Source organism: Exophiala spinifera (assembly GCF_000836115.1).
Source record: "Exophiala spinifera strain CBS 89968 unplaced genomic scaffold supercont1.6, whole genome shotgun sequence".
Lineage (NCBI taxonomy): Eukaryota > Fungi > Ascomycota > Eurotiomycetes > Chaetothyriales > Herpotrichiellaceae > Exophiala > Exophiala spinifera.
This window is the reverse complement of record NW_015622518.1, coordinates 1,612,606-1,636,949: the sequence shown is the minus strand read 5'-3', so window position 1 is coordinate 1,636,949 and position 24,344 is coordinate 1,612,606. Positions and strand designations below refer to the sequence as shown.

Here is a 24,344-nt window from a genome sequence, read left to right as displayed (position 1 = left end):
CTTTGCCAGCCTGAGTCTGTTGAGTCTGCAAGGCTGTAATATTGCTTCGCAGGCTGAGATTAAAGCAGTGCAGGCTTAACTATAGAGGAACCTTTGGTACAGAGCGTAGTGAACAAATGTCACAACACGGAAGATCAGGGTCACGCCAGGCCTTTCTCCCCTTCAACCGGCGAGCTAAGGGGTGATCGCTGAGACGGCTCGCGCCGGGGCGAGCAAGGGCGGCATCACCCGGTCGAACTGGTCCGAGCGACGGAGGCGGCGTCCACTTTTTCAAGGCCTGTTCGCGACTTACTCTCTTCTCACCGTCTTCTCACTCTCCTACTCGCGCTGTCGCATACTCTCGTAGTGACAGTCTGATTTCTACTGCAGTCCTCCTGATACGGCTCGTCTCAAGATGAGTTCTATGATTAGCAGGAATTAGGGAATTCATTTGTGGGTCTTAACCAAGAGTGTCAACGTTTTAAATCTGAGGTCCACTCTCCCATGACCTCGTTGATCCTGGATAGGAAATGGTGTCTCTCTTTGCCTCCAAGCGCACAGACTATAATTGATCTCCGAGCTCGAGAACCATGACTAAATGAAGTCCGAAAAGGGGGAAGCACTTAGATATCATTCGTGCAGACATTCTGGCTAACTGCCGGGCTGTCTTTCCGGCAACTCATGGATAGTCTCTGAGCGCCTGTTTCACTAGATCAACCATCGCTCTGCCGCCGGCATACTGATTGTCTCCGGCGGTAGAGCCCGTCTGAGGAACATCCGGCGATGTGCTCACCACACCGACGATTTGCGGACCTGGCTGGTCATCCCACTTGGCCCATACTGGTCCCCCGCTCTGTCCGTTGAAAGTATCATTGAAGTGGCCCAGCAGTTGAGCATTCCCGAACGTCTCGGTCGTGCTAATGACGCATCCGTTCTGATACTCTGGTCGCTCCGCATTGAACAGATCCGCAGGATATCCGAATGATATCCAGTAAGGTTTCCCATTCCAGCTCGCGCTGTACTCCTTTGTGCCAATCGTCCCGCCTACTTTGGTGTTAATGGGTTCGCTCAGGACGCACACCGCATAGTCCCATGCGGATTGCTCGTCCGTCATTCTCCTGCCGTTCTCCTTGTACGCGAGCGTATGAGTGACGTAGAATTCGCCCCAAGGTCCACGACCATCGTAGTAAGATGGAGTGAATGACATCCAACCAATGTTGCCATTTGCATCGCGGGTCCAGTTGACGCAATGCGATGCCGTGAGGACGTGACGTGGCCCCACGAGCGTGCCGGAAGAGGTACTAACCGCTGTGCGGACTTTGCCTATACAGGAGAAGGGATAGTTGGTGTCATGGTAGATATGGCGTTCATCTGGCGGAAACACGACCCCAGCCACGTCATTGGGATGTTCATCATCAGTCTGTTCTATGCTGGAGGCTGGAATACGCGCAGGGGTGCTTTTGAATGGGAAATTGGGTAGTCGCTCTGCTGGCGTCACGGCATCTGCCGATGGCTGCGCAGCGTTGATAATGACCGCTTTGACTGGAGGGAAAGGGTGCAGGACATCAATGCCTTGCTTGGGAATGGGACCGTTATTCTCGGCCGGGATGTCTTGGATCGCAGTCTGAGGTGGGTTGGCCATGGCAGATGGTAGTGGGGTATGTTGCTTATGGTGTATAGAGTTGTGGATTCAAGGAGAGCTCACTGGTAAAACTTTCTAGGACGACAAGTTATGTCTGCACGATGGGTTGAAACTTGGGATAGATATAGTCCAGATTCTGAAGAAGTCAGTGTGGTAGCTGGAGTCCAGCTCTTTTTCAGCTTATTTCCAGCTCCTTCAAGCCACCTTCAGCTCCTGCTCGTATTTTGCCCTTGGCATGGGCAGTGTCACGTCAGGTGAGCTGTCCGTACAGACTTGGCCCTCAGCTGCTGCCCCTATTGTGTTCATGGCGTGGGAAACCTCGTGTCAGGACGAGCCATCTGTACAGACTTGGCCTTCTCACATCGAGAAAAGCCCACTGGCAATTCCGATTCGGTCGAAATCTGAAACGCCGTCGTCAGTGACCGAGCAATTGCAGTGCCCAGAGTACACTAGTTTCTCCATCGTTGAGGAGGGATGTGACCACAGAAGCGACGGTGTACGCTTGTAGCTCTCTAGGACTCGACGTTCTTAACCTCTTGCAGATAGAACAGATGGTTGTGTCTTACAAGCCGCAGGCCAAGTCCGGAACCCACGAAGGTGCACCACGGAAACGGGAGGTCAGCCGGGCCAACCTTTGCGTCGCAAGGCTGAGCTGTTGGCTTACACATAGTCGATCATGACCAAGCAGCGATGCACGGAAGCTAGGGGTAACTGGTTATCGTGCCCCACTCCTCTTTGTTTAATATTCATGTCATTTACTTTCACCCCGGCGCTTGGTTTGATTTATCAGCAGCCTTATCGGAAGTTTGTGCGGAGGGGTTTCCGACGCCGCTGGCCGAGGGCCTTCTCTGGACCTCGAGCCTCGACAGAGACGTTACTGAAAGTCACAACTGGGCCGGCTGACCCTGGCGGACCGTTGCAACCCATTCCTTGACTGTCATGACCTGTTCAAAGAGAATTGGCCATACAAACTCACCCGCCGCTTTGAGTTCGCTGCTGAACCCAGCCGTGCTATCCTTGAGAAGTGTAACACGATAGCCCAACTCCGTGGCATGACGAGCCGTGGCCTCGAGGCACGTATTGGCCACCATTCCAGCCATGACCAAATGCGTAATCTCTCTCTGGCGAAGTTGGTAGTCTAGGTCCGTGTTGGCGAACGAGCTGGAGTTCCAGTGCCTGCTCACGACAACGTCGCCGTTGTCGAGCCGTGGCTCGAAGCCGGACATGATCTCACCCCCCCATCCGGCAAAGACGTGTTTATCTTTGTTGCGCACGTGGGACGCTCGCATATGGAGCCATCCATCGTAATGGCCTTCCTTGTACGATTGGTGAAGGCCGTAGTAGATGGGAATCCCGCCTGATCGAGCACCCTGTACCAGCTGGCGTATGTTGTCCACGGTGCCAGTCGTTTCGAGACTTTCCTCCAGAGCCGGATACAGCTTTCCTTGAGGATGGAGGAAGTCATTGAGTGGATCAATCAGGACGAGTGCTTGTCGTTGAGACATGATGGTCGTGGATGACAATGTGTTTGTGTCTGGAGATGGGACTGTTGACTCGCTTGAAGGTTGGTCCTCGTTGGTACTTCAGGGTATGAGAGGCCCTTATCTAGGTAAATGTTAGGTGCTTATATTTATAATCAGAAGTTGGTATTTGGTCTGGGACTGGAACGTGTCGTGGGCAGATGATTCGTTGGCCGTCCTGCAGCGCCATCATGTCTGCCTTTCAAGCCAGTTCGTTTACTGCGCTGCGAATGCGGGCCTCCTGGGCCATTTCCTCTCGGCCTTCCGACCGGAACACCGAACTGTATAACTTTCCACGACAAACCTAACTCGAGTAGGATATCCGGACGGACAGATTGATTTCTCAGCCAACCACACCCTCACCGAGAAATGTTTCCCCTCACGCAAGCGAGTGCAGAATGTACTGTAATGACTTTCCAGTGCTTACATGGAATCAGTAGTCTCCGATAAAGATATTGGAGATGCTTTGACCGGTATCTTCGGGCTTGTACTGATAGATGGGTTCTCCTCAGCCTTCAGCCCGTCACAATTCTACAAGACCCTCGACCTCCACACTCATGCTGTCTCGGGGACATGTTTGAGAGTGACCACACCTGTTGTCGGACTGTAGGATGATATAGTGCTGATGGTGCACCTGACTTTTGCCCTCTGGGGAAAGTCTTTCCACAACACACTGCGAGGTCGTCATGCTCCGAATTGTCGATCTGTATCAGTATAATCTAGGCTTCTAGACGCACAAAATAGCACGTATTTGATTTCCAGCTAGCTTAGGTCCTCTGTGAAGAGCCCCGCAACCTTTTACCAAAGTTGACGCTGGATTTGGTCGATACTTCAAGGGTCTAAAGACGCCATGCGTACCAAGGAACTTGTAAGTGACTGCGTCCAAGCGATCGGCCACCTCCTTGCAGAATCTTCGCCCCAAACTCTCAGCCAGAGATATCTCGGAAGACGGTCGACGGGCGCTTCTCTCGCTCCCAGCGGACGTGTCGCATCCCGAAAAGGTTCTCTTCCATGACTACAAAAAGCGCCTCACGCAGTGCTTCGAAGGTGGGTCTCCCGATGGTACCTCTTGCCTGTCGAGGTGAGTTTCAGTAGTCGTGTGTAGGAGTCATCAACATACATACAATTACCGCGAGCACGGCGACGTTCTCGATGTTGCCCATTGCTGCTTAGGCCGCACCTAGATATATTACATAAGTGCATACTTGTACACAACTCGCACCTGAGCAAATTCCCTCGCTGACAAATCTAATTGTCCTCTGATTCCACGCACGTGCCGCCAAGCCTTCCTGTACAAATCACCTTGAAGCCCCATGCGCGACCAGACTGTCCGCCTTCAGCGCAAGCCATTCTTTACTGTGCCGACAGCTCGATTGGGCCGTGACAGCTCCGCGTCAATGTCCACGAATGCTCAACCTTCAACGCGGCGCAGGGTCAAGCGCAGAAGGGTCAACACCACAGACACGATCGAAGTTGCACGAGGCTCGGCTCCGGTAAGCCCAAGATCACGCCCACTCCGCACCGCCCGACTGTTCGTTGACTTCAACAGCCAGATCCCAATAGGCAAGCCTACAATGCTGCAACGGCCCTTCAGGCGGCCACTTCCTCTCCTTCACTTCCCAATATGATCCCTGTTTCCCGACCTCCAGAGGCTCCATTCTACCCCGGAGCCATTGAGATGTGGGTTGTACGTGATGCAAATGGGCAAAAGCGGTTGGTATCAGAAAGGGTCCCTGGATACCGACATTGGCGCAGTATGTTCCAACAAAAATGGTGAAATTCCGCTGACTCGTAGCGGCCTAGTTGGAGACCCCAATATGTCCACGTGTTTCGAGTGCAACAAGGGCGGCAACTTAGTTGGATGTCGCACCTGCAAGAGATCATACCATATTGCTTGTTTGAAAGAAAGGGCGTCGGAAGAACTGGTTTTCAGAAGAAGGTTTCATTGTCCACTCTGCATCGAGCGGGGCTGGGATGAACAACCTCCTCCTGAAATACTACCTCTCACAGCTCCCTCGTCCCGTTCAGGAAGTCCGGACCCGCCCAGTCGTCAAGTGGTTTCTCGCCGAGTGTCTGGTGCAGGAGACGAACCGACAAATATGCCGCGCCTTGGCCGTGGTGATGGCGGTGGCGATGGCGAGATGCAGAATGACCCCAATCAGCCTTATCGACCCTCACACCCTGCACAGGCTGAGGAAAGGAACCAAGACCACGAATCGGATTTCTTCAATCCTGAACAAGATTCGACGCCAACTGCGTCAGATGCACACCCTATAATTCCACAACCCATCAGGGTTTCCCACCCCTCCTGGGCCCCGAGCTTGCCAGCAACTTCGTCGACCCATCCATCTCGACGGCACGAGTGGCATGAGTCCGCATTTCCAGAGACCTCAGACGACCCAGACGGCGTGAAATTGCCTGCGTCTAAGAGGAGAACAAAGCGGTCAAGATATCAGACGATGGAGAGCGACGTAGATCTGGCGCTCACGACGATCTATCGCGAGATAGAACGAGTCCAGGAGCTAAGGCTCGAGATCAGAACTTTGCAAGATGAGTTGAAGATTTCCAATCAAGAACGCCAGATGCTGCAAGGTCGCGTGGCTCTCGAACGCTCAACCAGAGGCGAAAGTATCGCACAGAGGGATGCTGAAATAGAATCCCTGAAGAAGCAGCTAGACGCCATGACCAGGGCTCACAACGCCGTTGTGCACGAGAACAAGCTTCTCGCTCAGCGCATTGAGGACAATACTACGACACAAGCTAAGCTAGAAGAGATGCAGGCTTTGAAGATCGGACTCCGCCGGTTGCTCGGTGACTGACGGCTCTGACTCAGGTAAAATCTCATTCTCTGTAAAATCAAACGTCCAGCTAGTCGCAAAGTTGCGTCTCGGAGGCCGTTTAGAAGTGTGGCCCTATCACCTATGGTCTGAGTACGAGGACGAATGATTTGGTTGGTTTGTCCCAAGTTCTCGGCTCCTACGGGAGCAAGCTCATGTTCTTTTCCTCCTTCCTTACCCGTAATCTCTCTGAGCCCCGTTCATCTTTCCCGCGGCCGGATTGAAAGGTAATTTTGCAACGGTCCAGCACGACTTTATTGAAACTCGGGTCTCTCCTTGATCTCTTCGAGCAAGTCCTTGAAAACGGGATCGCCACTTTCGGCCAGTTTTTGGAAATCGGGAGTATGCTCTTTGACCCAATTTTCGAATTTTCCGGGCTTGAACGTTTTACCTTTGTCAGCTCTGGCGTGGGTAAACAAACAGAGACGGGGGAGCGGTTTAGACTGACCATAGGTAGAAACCAACCACGTTCGAAAGCGGAGTCCAGCGTCCCCATGATGAAGACGTCTTTCAGCTCCTTCTCGACGCTGGGGGCCGGGACGTCTTGGACTGTCTCATTCCACATGGCTTGAAGCTTGCGCGTCATGTCAATGTATTGTTCCTCAGTCCTTCCGGTGCCACTTCTGAGGGACACAAACAGCCTGTTGCTTTTGAATGGCTTGCCCCCAACATAGTTGTCCTCACTTGGTACGCTCCGTGTGTCCACAAAGCGACAATTGACGATGAATCGGGGGGCGCGAAAGGTGAAACTATGCCAATCTGTCACTACACGAGCCAGCCTCGACTTCTGGATTGGAGAGAGTGGCAGGATGTGGTGGAACTCGTAGATTGGCATGGCTGGGAAAGCTTTTACTGGAATTCTGGTTATGCTCTGACCTTCGTCCAGTGTAGCTGGGGCAGCGATCTTTCTTTCTGACGGTTTGAACGGATTGAAGGCTCTAGGAGTGTTCGCTAGGCAGGCAGGCCAGGTATTCAAGTACGAGGTATGAAGAGTCTGACATACCCCAGCAATAGGGTGAGAAGGGCGCTGGGTGGGCCCCCGGTTACGGGCAAGATTGGTAAGCTGAAGTATGAATCTCTGATCAAACTATCCTGCGTACGCGCACAAAAAAACGAATGTAACCCATTCCACCTCGACCCAATCGAGCCGTCCTTCCCACGTCCAGCTCTGCCCCCCATGTCGCGCCCTTTGATCAAATTAAGGCAAAGCGTGGCACTCCATTTCGACCTGGGCTCCAAAAGGGAGGCCGACGACCTGCACGCAAGTTCTCGCCTGTAATGTCGGTCAAATGCCCGAGGATTCAGTGTGATCGCAGAACGCTTACTGGCTGTGGTTCCTCGAAGACACCGAGGTAAGCTTCGTTCATCTCGGCGAAGTTTCGCATATCGGTGATGTAGACGTTGATTTTGATCACTTTCCCGAGCCCTGATCCCGCAGCCTCGAGCGTTGCTTGCAAATTTTTCAAGATCTGCGCCTGTATTCCCGACGGAACCGTCAGCAGCTACATTTCTTTCCCGGGATTCGTCCCCAACGGCATGTCAATTGACGGGGGACGAACGGTTTGTGATTTGACCCCTCCCGGTACCAGCTGGTTCGTGTGGGGATCCATGCCAACGTTTCCAGACACATAGATCATATCCTTTGTTTTGATGGCCTGCGAGAAGACGGGCAGGGGTGCCGGGGCGTTGGCTGTGACAACAGCATTTCCCGAGCGCGCGTTAAAGTTCCGTGAAGAAGACATGTTGGAGTTGTGGTAGCGATCAGCCAGCCGTGAAGCATCTGAACAGTGCATTAGTACTCGTACAAGATCGCGTATAAATCCTTCAAAGCCGCGAAGCCGCGAACAGCAAATCTGGCGACTGCTGATAAATCAAGGGGGCAGTCCGAGTTCGGCGTTCGCAGCCAACGAGAGTTTCGGGGTTCGTCTTTCTAATCAACGGAATGAATGCACTTTGTCATCGTGCTCCACCTCTTACTCTGTCCGCCCTTTGACTCGCCAACATTGTCCAACTTACAGGGCCATGTGTAGTGTGTAGTGGTGACGCAGACAGCATCGAAGCTCGGACTCATTTCGCGAAGAGCTATAAAGGATCAGGGAGGTATTTACAGCCTGAGAAAGGATAGACTCTGAAAACATTCGCCCCGCCCGACCCCAAGAGAGGAGCTCGACGGCTACCCCAGATAACGTGGGAGACATGGACGGCATCAGAGATGGATCCTCGCTCGTGGCATTCGGAAAATCAATGCGAGACTCCCATTTCCTCTTCGCTGATGGACATATCAACTTGAACCAAGGTAAGCCCCCCGGATCAGGGCGTCGCGTAGTCCATTCTTTCCCCGCTCTCAGGGTGTTCTGACATTGGCCTTGCCCGGTCCCAGGTTCCTTTGGAGGATATCCTCGAAGGGTCCAGGAGCGCCTAAGACATTTCCAGAGTGCCGCAGAGGCAGAACCAGACCGGTTCATCCGCTATACCTATCCTGAGCTCCTCCGCCAGAGTCGGGCTCTGCTGGCGGACGCCCTGCACTGCCCGGTGGACGAATTGGTCTTGTGTCCCAACGTGACGACAGCCACCAACACCGTCCTTCACAACCTCCGATGGGAAGCTGGGGACAAGATCATCTACACCTCTGGGGCCTACGGGGCGTTGGAGAAGACCATCGACTACGTTGTGGAGTCGACCGCGGCGGAGAGCGTCAAGGTCGAGCTCGGACTCCCTCGCAGCGACGACGAAATCGTGGACCTGTTCCGCGCTGCGGTGAAGAGAGAGAAGCGTAAGTGCGAAGCAGACGGCCAGGGCCGAGTCCGCGTGGGGGTTTTCGACACGATTGTCAGCATGCCCGGCCTGCGGATGCCGTTTGAGAGGCTTATCGAGACCTGCCGAGAGGAGGGGGTGTTGAGCCTTGTGGATGCCGCCCACGGCATCGGCCACATCCCTCTAAACCTGACAGAACTCGATCCGGATTTCTTGGTCACCAACTGCCACAAATGGCTGTACGTTCCCCGCTCGGTGGCGGCGTTCTTCGTGCCCCGGCGGAACCAGCATCTCATCCGCACCACTCTCCCCACGTCACACGGGTTTCAGCCTCAGGGAAAGGATATCTACGACCCTATGCCGGCTTCCGCAGAGGAAAACCCCATGGTCAAGCAGTTTGAGTACTTTGGTACGATCGACGGAGCACCCTACTGCTGTATTGAGGAAGCGCTAAAGTTCCGAGATGAAAACTGTGGCGGAGAAGCCGCTATCCACGACTATTGCACCGCCTTGGCCAGCAAAGCAGAGCAAATCCTGGTTGAAGCGCTGGGCACCGAGTCATTTGGCATTCCGGAAACCCACCGAGTCTACTTTGCCCACGTTCGCCTGCCTATCCCGGTCGGCGCTGGTGCTGGCGAGGTCCCTTTGGAGGACGTGCCAACCGTCACCCAGTTTATGAATCGCGAGTTTGTGGAGAGATATCGAACATTCTTGTATTTGTTGTTCTACAACGGGGCATGGTGGGCTCGTCTCAGTACCGCCGTGTACGTAGACGTTCGAGACTGTGAGTACGCAGCCCAGGTCCTGCGAGATTTGAGCGAGAGGGTCCGCAGGGGGGAGTACAAATCTTGACGGAAGAGTCCCTTTGGGAGATGGTCCACCACACAGAAACCCTCACCCCACACAGAGAAGCAACGCACACTCCAGAGAAATCATCATATCGAATCACGTTGCTACTACCGAGTTAACACCACCACTCGCTTCGCACTTTTTCTCGTCTCAGTAAAATTTCTTGTTTAAGCCTCCTCACCTTGGGCCAGAGGACTAGCGCATCCTAATCGTATCAGGGACGAGATTGCTAGTCCGGTTATTTCGGGTGACGCGCGTATAACCTGTAGAGCAAATTTGGGCTGTACGGTGTCCCCGAACAATGATGACAAATCATGTCTCGAGCAGTGATGACAAATAACACTAACGCGTATAGAGAGGCTGCAGTAAGGTTCAACCATCTCAAAACATAAGACGTCCACAAACGCCTTTACCGAGGAAAAACATATTGGATCTTGCGCCGTTTATGATGGCAGATTTTCCATCAACACGAATACAAGCCATGATCCCTGGAAGGGAACAATAGAAGTTGCCTGTCTAAGATTCAATCAAAGTTGAACCTCGACTTGGTTGATACGACGGAAAAACAAAACTAGCATTTGTGAACGAATAGATGCGCCAGGAGGCGTTCCCAGCTGCTTATTGTTCTAGTACATTTAGCTGGACGGCATTGACGAGACGTTCGAGCTTCTGGATTGGGATTGGCGATATTGGACGTGATAAAATTAGCTCACTCGGATTTTCGGGGGAAAGTCAATCTGAAAGAGAGCTACGTTATAATGGCCATACGCCTGTGTAGACAGGATGTTGCATACTTGATTCGATTCGGCCTCTATCACCGTACAGCCAATCTGGACGGTATGGCACCCATGATTCAGTACTCTCTTTTCTTCTGTATGACATCCTCACTTTTGAAAGGCGTTCACGGATGGCTTGAGCAATTCCAACCCGATTACGGGAGCATCTGGCTCCGGATTGATTAAATGGTTCGGATTTACTTTTGTGATTGAAGAATATGCTACATGTGCTGTCTGCGAAGGCGTAAATCAATGAAGGCCCAGGTGAAGGTAGTGTTATAAGCTGACACACTGATTTACGGCAAACATACCACAGCGCAAAGCAGACACTTGAAACCAGGTATGTAGGCATGTTGAACACCAGAGAAGAAGTCTCCGAATGTATTGGTGTCAGACCAGGTCATAAATTGCGTTCCCAACCACCTACCAGCCACTCTATCTAGTGGGCATATAGTTATCACGTCCCCTAGGACCCAGGTAGATCCAACAGAGATTCTTTCACCCTTCGTTTTGCTCTTGCAACCTCAATAGTTGGAGCACCACAGCAAGTGCCTTTACAGATATATAGTAAGGTACCTCGGCATGGAAAACGTCACAGTATATCTGGAGCGGTATTTTCCTTGAGGATTGATTTGCTTTTCCATTATACGATTCCAAACAGCAGGCCAATCAACGCTCAGCGTGCCCGAAGCGAGAATGACTGAGTCTGCTGGTCTCCAGGCCCGTTGCAATGACGAAAAGTGTCTGTCCGGTTCCAATGTCAGTCAGATCATGTATGGCGGTTCCATCTAGCGCCTACAGCCGAATCCATCTCCACAGGCTTCTAGAAGTCCCTTGATCCTGCTTGCCAGGGACCGACCTTGGATCGTTCAGCACCTGCGTGACTCGACTTATCCCGGAGGCCATCATGAAGCCGAGAGTAATTGCCCCAGGACTCAGCAGCACGACAGAATGCCAGGATCGAATTGAAGGAGATTGCAATGGGTTGGCATTTTGAAAGCCTGTGGAAGTCAGGTGGAGAGAGATCTATAGCAAGACATGAAAGGAACGCGAGGGCACCATTTCCGAAAGAACATCGAGGACTCAACAGCATCATGATGGAAAGCCCACATCGAGGATCCGGATAACGTACCTTCGCATACCCATAACTGGTTGGTCCAAGTTTGCGTTGTACTTTCAGCTTTGAGTCAAAAACCACTGATCTCGTACTGTCGATTCGGGGGCCTGCGTCCCCCCTCTCTCTTTCAAGTGAGCCATGTGTAGACTATTGACGTTCTGCAGTGCCAGCTTAATTCATGTCTTGCGGTTCATGGACTCAGAGCGGGGCTTTTGTTTTTTTTTTGAAAATCTAATACCCACTCTAACCATGGTCTGTAATATGATGTATTCTTCCTACCTTCCGAGTGCCACCCGATCCGTGGTCTCAATCTCCGCGGGAAATATCAGGTCGCCGTGCTTTCTGACCTCATCCATGACTTCCATAATCAGCACCGATTCATTCAAGCTCTGGAATTCCGCGCGCGGCTCCTTTCTGCCGGCAACGAGGGCTCTGGCGACCTCGTCTGCTTCCCAAAACATTCCATGTCCTTCTCCCTCGGGGTTCATTCCCTCGAAACCATTGTACCAGTTGCTCCCTTTCCCGGGCCCGGGCTGGGGCCAGGTCTTGTCTTCGACCTCCCCGGTGGCCAACACCACCCTCGTTCGCGTAGGCCGATAGATTGGGGGCCACACCTGAACCTCGCCCTTTGTCCCCTGAACCCGCACGGCTGGGCCGGAAGACCCCTTATGGTCATAGTCGTTGCATAAACGTAGACTAGCCGAAGCCACGCCGTGCATATTGCCCCCTGAATTCGCGTCCCGGGGGAAGGTCAAGAGGATAGTCGTCAATTCATCCACACCAGTGCGGGGATACTTTTGTACAGAAGATTGAACGTAGGGGGCCTTGCGGACTTCCGGGGCTTGAGTAGTGTACAGGGTTTGGAACACCCAGGTGAGACTGTAGACGGCCATATCGAGGAGAACACCACCTGCAAGCGCCGGATTGACCAATCGATGGCTGTCCGGAAGATCTTTCTCGGGATCGTCCCCTTCAGCGTTTTCCGCGAAGACTCGAATCACCGGGCCCAACTTTCCTGAGGTAACACATTCTCGAACATAGATTGACAACGGGAAATATCGCGTCCACATGGCTTCCATGAGGAGGACATTCTTCTGCCGCGCCGTTTCCACCAACTTTCTTGCCTGGGCAGCATTGACGGTGAATGCCTTTTCGCAGAGCACGTTTTTGCCGGCTTCTAGACAGAGCATGACATTTTGATAGTGATGCGAATGTGGTGTGGATACGTAAACGCAGTCTATGGCTTCATCTCCCACCAATTCTTCGTATGATCCGTAGCCTTTTGCAGATTGCGGTGCATGGATGTCTCGGAGATATTGCTGCGCTCGTTCCAGACCCGAAGAACTTGCTGCTGCCACGACGGTGTGCCTGACATCGTGGACGTTGCGAGTGCGAGGGTCGACAAGTAGATCTTTTGCAAAGGTCTTCGCAATGAGGCCAGTTGCTGTCAATGTCATGTGAATATTACATGCCGGGTCATGACTGCCTCTGAGGATAAAATACTGACCTAGGATCCCCCATCGAATGGTCCTGGTTTCCATTCTGCAACCCGCACGGGACTGGCGAAGAGGTATCGATACGCAAGCCGAGTGACAACCGCAGGTGTCTCAAGAGCACACTTCTCAAATATAGTTTCCGAGTGGACTTGTCCCAACGTTACAAGCGCGACAAGGTCAAGAGACACCTTTGCTGGGGTCGCGTGTTGCTTTATGTGCAAGACACATTGATGAGCCTGTCTCGATATGGTTAACCGCCAGCTTTCTCCACCAGAAAGATAGGAACTTAGACAATAGCGTAGGACAACATGTAACTCGTGGTTGGGTACCAGGGAGCAGAGAAACATAGCATAGGTACCCGTAGCTGTGATGTGACAGGTGATCCCGAGGTAGCCTCCTTACGATACGGTGCGATCAATCCGCAGTTTGGTTCAATCATAAATGCAAATCCACTAAGCTATAGACTGAGCCAGCCTTATCGCTGCCCTCGCAATACCAGTCATGGACTCGACTTGTGGACCGTTTGATTTTGCCCACACTCGGTCTTCTCTGTTGGTACGTCGAGTGTAAATGTTTTCCTGGGCTTCCAGGCTCATTACTAGGCCCATTCTACTGCTTCCCCATGGTTTCAGTCAGCGGGGCCGCTATAGGCAGGTCGGTTGAGCCGCGAAGTCGCAAACCAGGCTCGACACCCTGGATCACCGTAGCCAGATGTGGCACTCCTGAACTCGGTTCGACGCCGAATAGCTCGTCAACTTCTTCCAAAGTCTTTCCTTTGGTCTCCACCCAGAAAATAACCACATAGACCACCTGCAACACGTCCCAACAACCATTAATCATGTAAGTTTTCCACCCGATGGCGTCCAGGGCATACGGGAAAGACATTGTCACCATCAATCTAGAGTCCCATAGTCAGCCAATTGAAAGGTGCACGGAAAAGGGGAATTTTTGCTCGTGTCGTAGAACCTACCCCAGCCCGTTGGATGCGAATGTGTACACTCCTATCCCACTCGATCGAAGTGAGTAATTGAGAACTTCTGGAGGATAAAGCATGGCAAGTGGTGTCCAGGCAAGACTATAGGAGCCTTGAAATAGGAATATCAGCGCCACGGTGCCATAGACTCCGGACGAGTTGCTGCTGTTGCCGTAGACTGCAGTGCGGTAAACAAGTCAGTGAACTCGGCATTACCAAGCTGCTTGAGGGTATAGACTTGCGCTTTGTCAAGGCTCCAACCAAGAAGATGAAAACTGTCATCGCGACACTTGAGACAATGGCTAGAGGCTTTCGTCCTACTACGTCCAGAGTGAATGTGCCCACAAGAGCACAGACAAGGCACCATGCGTTGAGAATAATATTCTGACATAAATCGTGAGCCAATCAACGACGTTAGCCCGTGAACAAGAAACGGGAAACCTACGATCTCCAGCTGCGTGTTGGTGTTTGTAATCCCCGCATTATCCAACATCTTTCCTAGATAGTAAGAGATGATGTTGTTACCTATTTGAGTTTGTCAGTGCGATGTTCGGCACGTATGGCCTCAAATGTGGAACGCACCCGAGAGCATGGTAATGGCAGCAACCGAAAGGCACAGCGCCAGCCTTCGAAGATTCTGGTGATTTTTGAGAAGCATATATGGATTTAGTCTTTGCCCTTCGGTGACCTCGCGCTCAAGTACGTCGCAGATTTCCTTGTAAGTGACCATCACGACAGGGTCCTCCCGATTGCCGTCAGCATATGTTGCTGCAAGGACCGACATGGCCTCCGCTTGACGCCCACGGTAAACCAACCAGCGAGGGCTTTCCGGAACAAACGGCAGAACTGTCACCGAGATAAGGGTCAAAACCCCTTGCAAGGCCGAAGGAAGACGCCACGCCCAGGTGGAATCCAATTTGGCGGTTCCATACGTGATACCTGCTGCCAGGAGTCCCCCTGAGGGAATAGTCAGCCGCGAGATTATGGGGCCAGAGGATACCGCATGTCGGCCTGACGTACCGACATAAAAGAACGACATAAATATTCCTAATCCCACACCTCGCCACTTCAGAGTAAGCGTCTCCGAAAGATAAACTGGTCCACAGAGAAATGCGGTACCGTTGCCTAGGCCCACGACGAAACGAGCAATCACAAACATGGCAATATTCTGTGCTGATACTTGTAAAATGACTCCGACGAGTGTGATCACGGCACTGAGCCACATGGCTTTCTTTCGTCCAATCCAATCGGTGACTTGACCATAGAAGAGCCCAGCAGTTGCTGTCCCAGCCCAACCAATGGCGGATTGAAGAGCGAAAGTTGCAGTATTCAGATGGAAGTAATCAGTGTACGATGGGAGAATGTTCAGTCCAGACCTGCTTCACATCAGAATCGAAATCTCCATAGAAGCCTTTTTCTGTACTCACATCATGGAAGCATCATACCCAAGCGTCTAAAAACGCATCTTCGGTCAGCGGGTGTTTGTTTCTTGGGAAAAACCGCCCTACCGTTGACAAAATGCTAGAACACCACAGGAGAAAAATTAAGTTCCATTTGGAGCTCTGACGGAAGCTTCTTCCCGTGTTCGAGTTAACCATGGCCAGGAGAATGAGGAAACTTGACTCGGAGCGGTTATTTCTCGTTAAGTAGCTCTCAAATGGAGGGATGACTTGTCAAATAATCGCACCAAGACTTTGTGGTAGAGATCGATTTTGTGGTGGACATGATTTCACAACAGAAAAGGTCCTTTGGCCTTATATAGTTCGCTTTCTGCCCTATCACATCGCCGTCGTCTAAGTGGTTGGTATGACTTTAACGACTGATGTCCTTTCTGGAACCTGATTGCCTGAGGAATGTCTACTTTTTTGTATCAGATAACGTAGGTGTTGGCGAGAGCTTACGAGATTGATGATAAGAAGATGGCGGTTAGCCATTTAGAGATACGCCTCGGTCCAGAAAGATTGGGAGCCCAAAGCTTTCCTCTGACTCTGCCAATCCCGTAATGCGGTGGCTACTTCGCAACAGGTTTAAGTAACAATATGGGGGAACAATACACCGTGCCGTCCCTGCCCCGCCGAGAAATCTAATACTGGCGGTTAACCTAATTTGATCTCGGTAGGCCTCGATACGAGACAGACTCTTCGTCGCAGTGTGCATCCACACCATGGAGGACTTGCCGGGACGTGCGTCCGTGCGTGCCCAAGAACATTACCGTACGGGAATAACACTCCAGTCTTCCACTGTTGATGCCTTAAACATCTAAAGACGTACCTCTATCCTACCGAAGTTTGGGGCCGGATACATTTTCATGAAGCATACGGGTAGATATCAGAAGATGATCTGGCCAAGGAGATCGTCTCTAAAAAGCACATCGAGACCTGCGGTGCCGTAATGGGAAGTTGAGTCGTCTTCCAGTGCATACGACAGCAGATCCAAGATGCCACGGATGCAGCCAATGCCAAAGGTGGAAAGCAAGTACTGCAAAGCTCGTCTGCAGATTATCCGGTCCTCAGTGGTCCCTGTAGCCAATGCAATAATAAATACCGCCCATATCGTCACGCTCGTATCCCTGGGGTTGGAAGCGTGAATGTTGGCCAAGAGGTCTACACCAGAACGTACGTATACAGCAATGATCGCATCCGACGAGCTCAGGGTGCAGTCGACTAGTTTATGTGCGTAGATGAGGCACGCACAACGATATATTCCAGCCGTCGAGATCACTTCCGCCGGAATTCTAACACCATCTTCTCCTGAGCCAAGAATCGGTGATGACGGTTGCCATCGTTCTAGACTGGCCACGATTGTTCTTGCTTCGGACAGGTGAGATCCAGACAGCGGCACTCGCAGGCGTAGATATGAGAGCCTGAATATCCAATTGATGACATCGTGCAACATGGCTGTATGAGATGAGACTCTCCAATCAATCGTACCATCATGAAGCCTCCTGCAACTTGTGGCAAGAGCATCGAGCAGATGATTCATATTCAAAGATGTTTGTTCCAGTGATAGATAGGCTGGATGGAACGTACTTGCGATCACTAGCTGAAAGATGACCTCTCCCAGAACCTTGTGCTGGAATATCGTCAAAGCTCGACCATCTTCAATTTGTTTGGTGCACAGTTCCACGGCAGCTGTCAGGTGGAACGTATTGGGCTGTGAGTCATACGTGCGTAGGGTCTAGAAGTTTAGCGTTAGTTATTAGATAATGCCACGACGCGCCGTTATGCTAGATACTTACCTCAAAGATATGGAGAGCATTGATGGCAGCAAGAAGCCAGGTACTATCACACGCTGTTAAGACTAAGTTACTGCGGAGGGCGGTAGAGACTAGTTCAATCGATCGAGTGTGGTGAGCAAGACAGACTGCTTCCCATCTAGAGTCGCCTTTCGCCAATACTGCAGCACCACAGGCGGCAAAAGCATACATCAAGCATGGATTGTGAATTGCGTCCTGAAACCCCAGGGAAACGAGCGAGTACTCGGGGTCAGCCCAGGACAAGCCTTGTATAACGTCGAATGTATGGACCAAAAAGTCGAGGTGAGTCGCCTTAATGGTAGGGTTTGGTATCGGTCCTCGGCGGGTCTGCTCGGTATAGGCTGGGAGCTTCAATCCAATGAACGTAAGAGGAGTGCCAGGGACGTGGGCGCGGTATGGAGATGGCGAAATAGCAGTTGCAGCTTCAGATTCGTATGACGATGGATCTTGCTCCTCATCATCATCCCATAAGCACTGGACGGATGGATTTCGTCTGCACCTTCGGCAAACAGGTTTTGTCTCACTGCATTTCTTTCTCCGGTGCCGACCTAAGACACTGTAGATTAGCGGAGGTATCGGGGGTATTGGCTAAGCGGGATACTCCATTACAGGTGATGCAACCGGCGGTCGAACGGCGATGCCGTACAATGGCCTTTGTGGCACCAATGTCCGTCTTGGAAACCTTGAAAGTAGCGAACATGGCGGGTTCAGACTTTCTGTAAACTGCTTGGTTCGGCTTACATGGTGAACACAGATCATCCAGTCACGACAAAACTGCAGTATCGCGAGAAAAACTGGACGATTTATCAAGGAAGATTAGAAGAGAGGTTTGGGGGAGGGGGGGTCCACCGTCCACCCTCGGCTGAGATAAGTACCTGTTGTTATCTCTGGAGGAGGGAAATGGCGGTTAACCATTTTCGCTCTAGTCCGGCGGGTCATCTCTACCGCCTAAACAGGCAAAATATCGTGCAGGTCAAATATCATTTACGACCCTGAAGAAAGCGGCGGTTAACCTTTTTCTCCTGTTTCCAGGACCATTTGCGACCGTCCAGGCACAAAATCCCTAGAGTATGATGCCTGGCTTTAATTGACATTGAATCACTAATTTCGGGTATAAAACTTTGATGGTCTGACCTGAACCTCAACCATTTGAAATAGCCTTACCCCTTCTGCCACCAGCATTCTAGTTGTGGACTTATCAGAAAGTTCTTCACACATAAGCCAAAATGGGATCTTATGGCCTTCCTTCGGAATGGGAATGGCCCGAATATCGCCGAGAGGACGCGGAATTGGATCTTGAGAACATCACGATCAAAAGAAGCATTGCAGCTCGGTACGGAGAGGATGGTCTACGTCGTAGCTGGATCACTGTGTGCAAAGAGCTGGAAGAGTCAAGCCGACAGATGAGGGATGAAGGCAGTAACCTGATCAAAGAGTTCTCATGGGAGGAATTTCTGGCCCTTACCGATACCGACAAGGAGCAGATCAAGAGAAAAGGCTGCTTCGTCGTCCGAGACACAGTGCCCAAAGACACAGCTAATGCTTGGTTTGATGATATCAAGACATACTTGAGGGAAAATGAGGGCGTCATAACGGGTAAGCAGGAACACTTACCTTTCTCTCAGTTCAGAGAGCTGATAAAAAGCCGCAGGATGGCCCAAAGAACAGCCTTATATCCTACAGCTCTACTGGTCTCGACCTCAACTGGAATGTCGCACTCACCCTCGTACCATGGCGGTGCAACGTGCCATCCTTAACCTATTTCACGATGATGAGGATCCTCAAAAGACTTTTGCTGCCCCGCTGGCCTATGCTGACGCCATGCGCATTCGCCCTCCAGGCAAACCCTTTCACGGTCTAGGCCCTCATATCGACGCAGGCAGCCTGTGTCGCTGGGCCGATCCCGAATATTGCATGGTGTATGACAAGATCTGGGCCGGCAAGCCCGAGGAGTTTGACCCATATGATCTTACCCATAGGAAGCGAGCCAATCCATCGTACTATCCTGGCGCAGCACAGTCTCATGTTGTACGGGCTTTCCAAGGATGGACTGCGCTATCACCAGCAAGTCCCCACGAAGGCAGTCTTCAGCTGTTCCCTGATTTGAAGTACGGGATTGCATACGTTTTGTTACGCCCTTTCTTTCAGCCACCAGAAAATCCAGCTGATATTATGGACGCCGAAAAGTGGACTCTCAACCTTGACGACGCTTGGTTTCCAGGGGTATGGCGCCACACCCCACAGGTCCTGAGTCCTGACGCATTTCCTCATCTACGTCTGAAAGAGTGTTTACCTTACATCCCCAGGATGGAGCCCGGAGACACCGTTTGGTGGCATATGGATGTAGGTTATCTTCCTGAGGACACCGCTTCAGTACTGACTAAGATTAAAACAGATGTGCCATGCTGTAGAAGTCGAACACAATGGAACACAAGATGCATGCGTGGTCTACAGCGCCGCCACTCCGACCTGCGAAATGAACATCAACTACATGAAAGGTCAACTGAAAGACTTCTTGAATGGTGTTTCTCCAGAAGACTTCCGCGGAGGCTGTTATGAGAAGGGTTTGAAAGGATTTCCAGGAGAATCTGCCATCTTGAACGGTGAGGCGGGTAGAAAGGCGGTCGGGTTCGGGTTGTAGAAGAGCCCAAAGGCTTTTGGGGGTTTGGACGCTTCGAGGCTGTATTCAATACGATAATGAATATAATTGAAGGGGACGGTCATCCTTGCGCGTCCCCCGTCAAAGAGCAAGAATGGTCCCCTTCTAACGTCGTCTTCAAAAACTTCCACTCTCAAACTATTTGTCCAGGCTCAGATTGCATACCGTACTGGATTGTACTGCAGTACACACACACACTATTACGCCCCGAAAGGGCAAGCTAAAGCTAAGCTACTAATACAATTCTCAAGATATATTCTAGTTCCCTTAAAGCCCATATAAAATTAAATTTCCTCTTCGACATACAGCTCCACTCGCTTACTACATCTTTTAGAGTCTCGTGTTAGTAAACCTACCATGGCAGTCTAGCTTGAAGGCGGCTCTTTCGGTGTTTGGCATTATATTCTCGGCAGCTGAAGCATCTCTACTTGGATTACCACGGGTTGAGATAAAGGGAGTCGAAAATATTCATGAAAAGAGAGAGCCTCAGAGAGGGTGATTTCGTCAGGTGGTGTTATTCAGTCGTCCTATTATTATCGCAAATCGAATCGTTGTCTGAGCTACCGTCAGATCTAGAGTTCAATATGTATCATGTATTAGCTGAGTAACTTTCCAAGATAAATTGTTTCTATAAGTTTCTACATATTAAAGCATTTCCGTTTAGAAGGCTATCTACTTAATGTATCGAGAGAGTAAGTGGTCGATAGTCTCTCTTACTTACCTGTATACATATAGATTGATCAAAGCGACATTAATGCGGTGAAGATGACTATTCAGTCTAGTCATGGAGTCTATTCTAAGTTAGACAAGCACGTTCACTTCTCTCCACGAAAGATAATCGTAAAGTTGTCTCGTGTGCTTGCCTAGTAATGTCGTGTCAACCCGTTTTCGATAAATTTCGACCTTTTCTAGTAGACTTCTAGTAATGTCGCTTGTGTAGTGTTAAGTATATTGAACTATATCTTTAGTCGCTATATCGATTAGGCTGCGTAACGAGTAGAGTTGAGTAACCCGTTAAGGGGTCTTAACTCTACCCGCGTACCCATTGGAGCCTTTTTTTTTAAAAAAAAAAATTCATACCTTATTCACGAGTACTCGAGCCGTTTTCGAGTAGAGTTAACTTTACAGATTTTGGTAAGGCATAATAATATTTTAGGTTTAGCCCGCTCTAACTAGCTAAGAAGCGGTATCCTAATAATTCGTAATCTAAAACCTAATGATTTTTTTCGTCCGTCAGACTCGTCGAGGAAGACCCAGAAGCTTGACGCAGCTTTTCATGCTCGACTTCTAACGCCAACGCGTCTCCTAGCAGTGCAACATGCATTATGTCTGTCAACAAAACGGACTCAACTCCTTCTTTAACCTTCGTGTCGACGACGGGTCCTACACTTGACCATGACAGCGCAAAGGCAGTGCGGGCGCACACGACTAGAGCCAACTTTGCAAGACGACGACAGCGCCTAGTACGAGAATACGCTGTTCAAAAACAAAAAGACCATGACACCGTCGTTAAGTCTCTGCAGATCGAGGTTGATGGCTCCCAAAAGGTTGGTTTTGAATCAGCATCGGTAGTCGAGCTTCACCCCCACTTCCTTGTTCATCCGGGCCTGGATCGAAAACCAAGTGGCAACGATTCGTTCTTCATCAACTACTGTGCGTGAGCCATGTGATCTGTTCCTCTTGCATTTTCAGTATTGCTCGTGGCCAACTCATGATCTTTGCACAGTGACACACGAAATGGAGAAGCTTCACCTCGATGCGACCGTCCCAGCCTCGGACGCTGTCCTGATCATGATGAAGTCGGACTGGGCCTGCTTTCTTCCCGAGCCTACCATGTTTGATGTCTCTCTATACTTTGCGAGGCTGCTCTATGCAGCGCGGCGACAAGAACATACACAGCGACTCCTTGTGGATGCCTACAAGGGCAGGGCAATCCGAGCCGTACGGGAATGTCTCAACCAGGGACTCAAGGCTCTCAGTGATAGCCTCGTTGCGGCAATACTTATACTCACAATCCTTGATGTTCGTCTCGTTTTGCATGAGTCAAATTTTCCCACTCATTTCCTCCCGCCCCCTGGAATCGTTACTAATGGTAGTTACACCTGGACAGCAAACTCTAGGCAGCATTGAAGCGTGGAAAATCCACATTACTGGTCTCGTCGAGATCATTACCCTTCGTTCTAGGAAGCTGAATTCACCACCCTCCGATTTAGCATCACTGATAGTCCCGCGGTTCGTACACCTCTGCAGTCTGGTGAGATTCAACGGAAAGCTAACAAGACTGTCTTCTTGAAGTACCGTGGTACAGGGACTTCTTCTCCTCTCCCGGTACGATTTGACGCTAATCTTAATGATCGAAAAAACTGGTGTATTCGACATGATGTTTTCCGTAACTGGCAGAAGAGCAGCATACAAAATCCTGGCGGACGCAGAGGAAGTGACCAGGTGGATTATCCATGATGGCAACAAGGCACCTTTCGCTCGTAAAGAGCAGATCCTCCTTCGTCGAATAATCAAGTCTCTGGATGCAGCGATTGAAATCAACAGCGACTCGGATTCACGCGAGGCTTTTCTCACGGCAATAGCTCTGTCGCTCAAGATATTTCTTCAAATGACCTTGCAACACACCATGGGGAGAATGACGGATCTCAAGAGCTTGGCTGTTCAGCTCATGGAAGTATTGCAGAAACCCAAGCAGCAGCTACCTTCTTCGCTGGTGTTATGCGCTACGGTTGAGTCCAATTTCTGGTATACGACGATGGGTGCAATCGCTGCTTCTGATTCCGACGTCAAATCTTTCTATAGATCGAGGCTTAAGCGGATCGCGGACGCCTTAGCACTCGCATCCTGGACCGACGCTGAGCGAACTTTGGAGACATTCTTCTGGATACCGTCCATCTTCTCTAGCCTGTGCCGCCACATACTATCGGAAGTCATGGATTGGAAGGAGTGTAGTGATTCGTAGCTGTACGGAATGTGCGGCCTTTTATGTACTATACCGCTGCCTCTTCTCGTCGCGAGTCTTCTCGCAGAATGAGCGGACAAATCCACTTCCCAACCATCGTATAGTGCGTCAAGCATGCGTCTTTCATCAACGGCACCTCAAATCCACTGCTTGGATCCCAGGTGAGAGACAAAAGCTCCTCCATCTCCATTCTCGACACTCGCTTTCTCAAATACCGAGATGACCGCTTTGACAGCCTGCTCTGTAGTTTGCTTCTCTTTGAAATGTGGCGCATATGCCTGGAACTTTGCTATCGTGGCAGCGAACCCTGGCAACTGTTTCTCACTCACTATTTCTTATCTTGTTAGAATTCGTCTCCCATCACTCATACACTGCACAGGCAAGGTGGAGGCAAAGAAAGCAAATATTTCTCGTCACTTACGCTTCGAAGGGTCAAGACGCCCAGTATCGACGACTCCCGGGCTAATGCTGAGGAAGAGCACGCCATCCTTCCTGAACTGAGCGCTGTATTTGGCGACGATGGTGTTGAGGGCGGCTTTGTCTACGGCGTAAGTAGGAGCTGTGTCAACATCGTATTTGGTGATCAGGTCGAGGTCGGCGTGGCCCGAGCTGATGGCAATGACCTTCTTCTTCTTTCCCTCGAGAATGAGCGGGACGAACAGGTTGAACAGGTGGACGGATCCGACGACGTTGCTTTTGCAACCTGCAAGGATTTCATGTTCTAGAGCCTCGGGGTTTTCGCCGCTACGTTCAACTCGTCGTTAGCATGCTCTCACTTTGGTAACTATTGTTCTCGGACACGGGTTTTCACGAAGTTATCAAGACGGGGAATCATCCATGGGCACAAAATCACTTACAGCTGAGTGAAGTTGAAGAAAGCACTGTCGTCGCTAAGGCGAGCGCCGTTGTGGATGAGATAGTCGAGGCCTCCACCCGTGATTTTGGCAGTGTCTTCGCTTGCTTTCTGTGACGGCACACTCGGTTAGTATTCAGCAGCCCGCGTCGACGATGTCGGTGTCTGAGCGCTACCTTCAACGACTCATAGCTGTCCAAGTCTCCGTGTAGTATGTGGACATTGCTTCTGCCGCTGAGCTCTGCCTTGACCTTGGCTTCGGTGGCCTTGACGTCGCGAACGAGGCCGACGACAGTGTTTGCGGGATCGGCGGAGAATTGTTTTATGAATTCGAACTATACAGCATACGAACATCAATCACTGCTCGCGTCAGGCGACGCTCACAGCAAGGGAGCCTGACTTACTCCGATGCCCCGAGAGGCTCCAGTGACGGCGAACGACGACATGCTGGCCTGAGGATATAGGTCCGGGCTACAATTATCTGAGAGTCGAGAAGGCTTCTTGCGTGTCGACGTGATTTATTTACTTTGGATGTTCAGAGAACAGGTCCTTTGGTATGCGACTTATATATACCTCCATATTCTCAGTCACGCACTGCCTGCTGATACTACAATCCATTTCCGGTCGACGCTCGTCCGAATCGAAGTTGCTCGTCCGTTCAATGGATC

At 51.0% G+C, this 24,344-nt stretch overlaps 13 protein-coding genes across 13 annotated transcripts; 4 read left to right on the top strand and 9 right to left on the bottom strand.

Annotated features, from left to right (window-relative positions):
• Positions 1 to 658: 658 nt before the first annotated feature.
• On the bottom strand, positions 659 to 1,621 carry PV08_08520 (uncharacterized protein; the record flags this gene model as incomplete). The annotated part of the gene is made up of 1 exon (XM_016382845.1): positions 659 to 1,621. One exon carries the CDS (start codon positions 1,619 to 1,621, stop codon positions 659 to 661), a length of 963 nt encoding a protein of 320 aa, XP_016233548.1.
• An 884-nt stretch (positions 1,622 to 2,505) lies between these two features.
• PV08_08519 (uncharacterized protein) lies at positions 2,506 to 3,126 on the bottom strand (the record flags this gene model as incomplete). Its single annotated transcript, XM_016382844.1, has 1 exon — positions 2,506 to 3,126. One exon carries the CDS (start codon positions 3,124 to 3,126, stop codon positions 2,506 to 2,508), a length of 621 nt encoding a protein of 206 aa, XP_016233547.1.
• Positions 3,127 to 4,067: 941 nt separating this feature from the next.
• PV08_08518 (uncharacterized protein) lies at positions 4,068 to 4,304 on the bottom strand (the record flags this gene model as incomplete). Its single annotated transcript, XM_016382843.1, has 2 exons — positions 4,068 to 4,214; positions 4,266 to 4,304. 2 exons carry the CDS (start codon positions 4,302 to 4,304, stop codon positions 4,068 to 4,070), a joined length of 186 nt encoding a protein of 61 aa, XP_016233546.1.
• A 150-nt stretch (positions 4,305 to 4,454) lies between these two features.
• Positions 4,455 to 5,960, top strand: PV08_08517 (uncharacterized protein; the record flags this gene model as incomplete). The annotated part of the gene is made up of 3 exons (XM_016382842.1): positions 4,455 to 4,634; positions 4,691 to 4,895; positions 4,945 to 5,960. 3 exons carry the CDS (start codon positions 4,455 to 4,457, stop codon positions 5,958 to 5,960), a joined length of 1,401 nt encoding a protein of 466 aa, XP_016233545.1.
• Positions 5,961 to 6,232: 272 nt separating this feature from the next.
• PV08_08516 (uncharacterized protein) lies at positions 6,233 to 6,813 on the bottom strand (the record flags this gene model as incomplete). Its single annotated transcript, XM_016382841.1, has 2 exons — positions 6,233 to 6,355; positions 6,427 to 6,813. The coding sequence occupies 2 exons, from the start codon at positions 6,811 to 6,813 to the stop codon at positions 6,233 to 6,235; spliced, it is 510 nt and encodes a 169-aa protein (XP_016233544.1).
• A 363-nt stretch (positions 6,814 to 7,176) lies between these two features.
• On the bottom strand, positions 7,177 to 7,720 carry PV08_08515 (uncharacterized protein; the record flags this gene model as incomplete). Its single annotated transcript, XM_016382840.1, has 3 exons — positions 7,177 to 7,251; positions 7,304 to 7,453; positions 7,538 to 7,720. 3 exons carry the CDS (start codon positions 7,718 to 7,720, stop codon positions 7,177 to 7,179), a joined length of 408 nt encoding a protein of 135 aa, XP_016233543.1.
• Positions 7,721 to 8,174: 454 nt separating this feature from the next.
• PV08_08514 (uncharacterized protein) lies at positions 8,175 to 9,584 on the top strand (the record flags this gene model as incomplete). The annotated part of the gene is made up of 2 exons (XM_016382839.1): positions 8,175 to 8,274; positions 8,359 to 9,584. The coding sequence occupies 2 exons, from the start codon at positions 8,175 to 8,177 to the stop codon at positions 9,582 to 9,584; spliced, it is 1,326 nt and encodes a 441-aa protein (XP_016233542.1).
• Positions 9,585 to 11,749: 2,165 nt separating this feature from the next.
• Positions 11,750 to 13,015, bottom strand: PV08_08513 (uncharacterized protein; the record flags this gene model as incomplete). Its single annotated transcript, XM_016382838.1, has 2 exons — positions 11,750 to 12,918; positions 12,982 to 13,015. 2 exons carry the CDS (start codon positions 13,013 to 13,015, stop codon positions 11,750 to 11,752), a joined length of 1,203 nt encoding a protein of 400 aa, XP_016233541.1.
• Positions 13,016 to 13,579: 564 nt separating this feature from the next.
• PV08_08512 (uncharacterized protein) lies at positions 13,580 to 15,375 on the bottom strand (the record flags this gene model as incomplete). Its single annotated transcript, XM_016382837.1, has 7 exons — positions 13,580 to 13,868; positions 13,941 to 14,108; positions 14,182 to 14,327; positions 14,389 to 14,468; positions 14,526 to 14,900; positions 14,964 to 15,319; positions 15,371 to 15,375. The coding sequence occupies 7 exons, from the start codon at positions 15,373 to 15,375 to the stop codon at positions 13,580 to 13,582; spliced, it is 1,419 nt and encodes a 472-aa protein (XP_016233540.1).
• Positions 15,376 to 16,271: 896 nt separating this feature from the next.
• PV08_08511 (uncharacterized protein) lies at positions 16,272 to 17,899 on the bottom strand (the record flags this gene model as incomplete). Its single annotated transcript, XM_016382836.1, has 4 exons — positions 16,272 to 16,840; positions 16,973 to 17,120; positions 17,182 to 17,673; positions 17,846 to 17,899. The coding sequence occupies 4 exons, from the start codon at positions 17,897 to 17,899 to the stop codon at positions 16,272 to 16,274; spliced, it is 1,263 nt and encodes a 420-aa protein (XP_016233539.1).
• A 526-nt stretch (positions 17,900 to 18,425) lies between these two features.
• PV08_08510 (uncharacterized protein) lies at positions 18,426 to 19,840 on the top strand (the record flags this gene model as incomplete). Its single annotated transcript, XM_016382835.1, has 3 exons — positions 18,426 to 18,795; positions 18,851 to 19,542; positions 19,595 to 19,840. The coding sequence occupies 3 exons, from the start codon at positions 18,426 to 18,428 to the stop codon at positions 19,838 to 19,840; spliced, it is 1,308 nt and encodes a 435-aa protein (XP_016233538.1).
• Positions 19,841 to 21,183: 1,343 nt separating this feature from the next.
• Positions 21,184 to 22,823, top strand: PV08_08509 (uncharacterized protein; the record flags this gene model as incomplete). Its single annotated transcript, XM_016382834.1, has 4 exons — positions 21,184 to 21,511; positions 21,585 to 21,880; positions 21,969 to 22,090; positions 22,154 to 22,823. The coding sequence occupies 4 exons, from the start codon at positions 21,184 to 21,186 to the stop codon at positions 22,821 to 22,823; spliced, it is 1,416 nt and encodes a 471-aa protein (XP_016233537.1).
• A 137-nt stretch (positions 22,824 to 22,960) lies between these two features.
• PV08_08508 (uncharacterized protein) lies at positions 22,961 to 24,122 on the bottom strand (the record flags this gene model as incomplete). The annotated part of the gene is made up of 5 exons (XM_016382833.1): positions 22,961 to 23,151; positions 23,245 to 23,567; positions 23,681 to 23,787; positions 23,853 to 24,011; positions 24,081 to 24,122. The coding sequence occupies 5 exons, from the start codon at positions 24,120 to 24,122 to the stop codon at positions 22,961 to 22,963; spliced, it is 822 nt and encodes a 273-aa protein (XP_016233536.1).
• Positions 24,123 to 24,344: the final 222 nt, after the last annotated feature.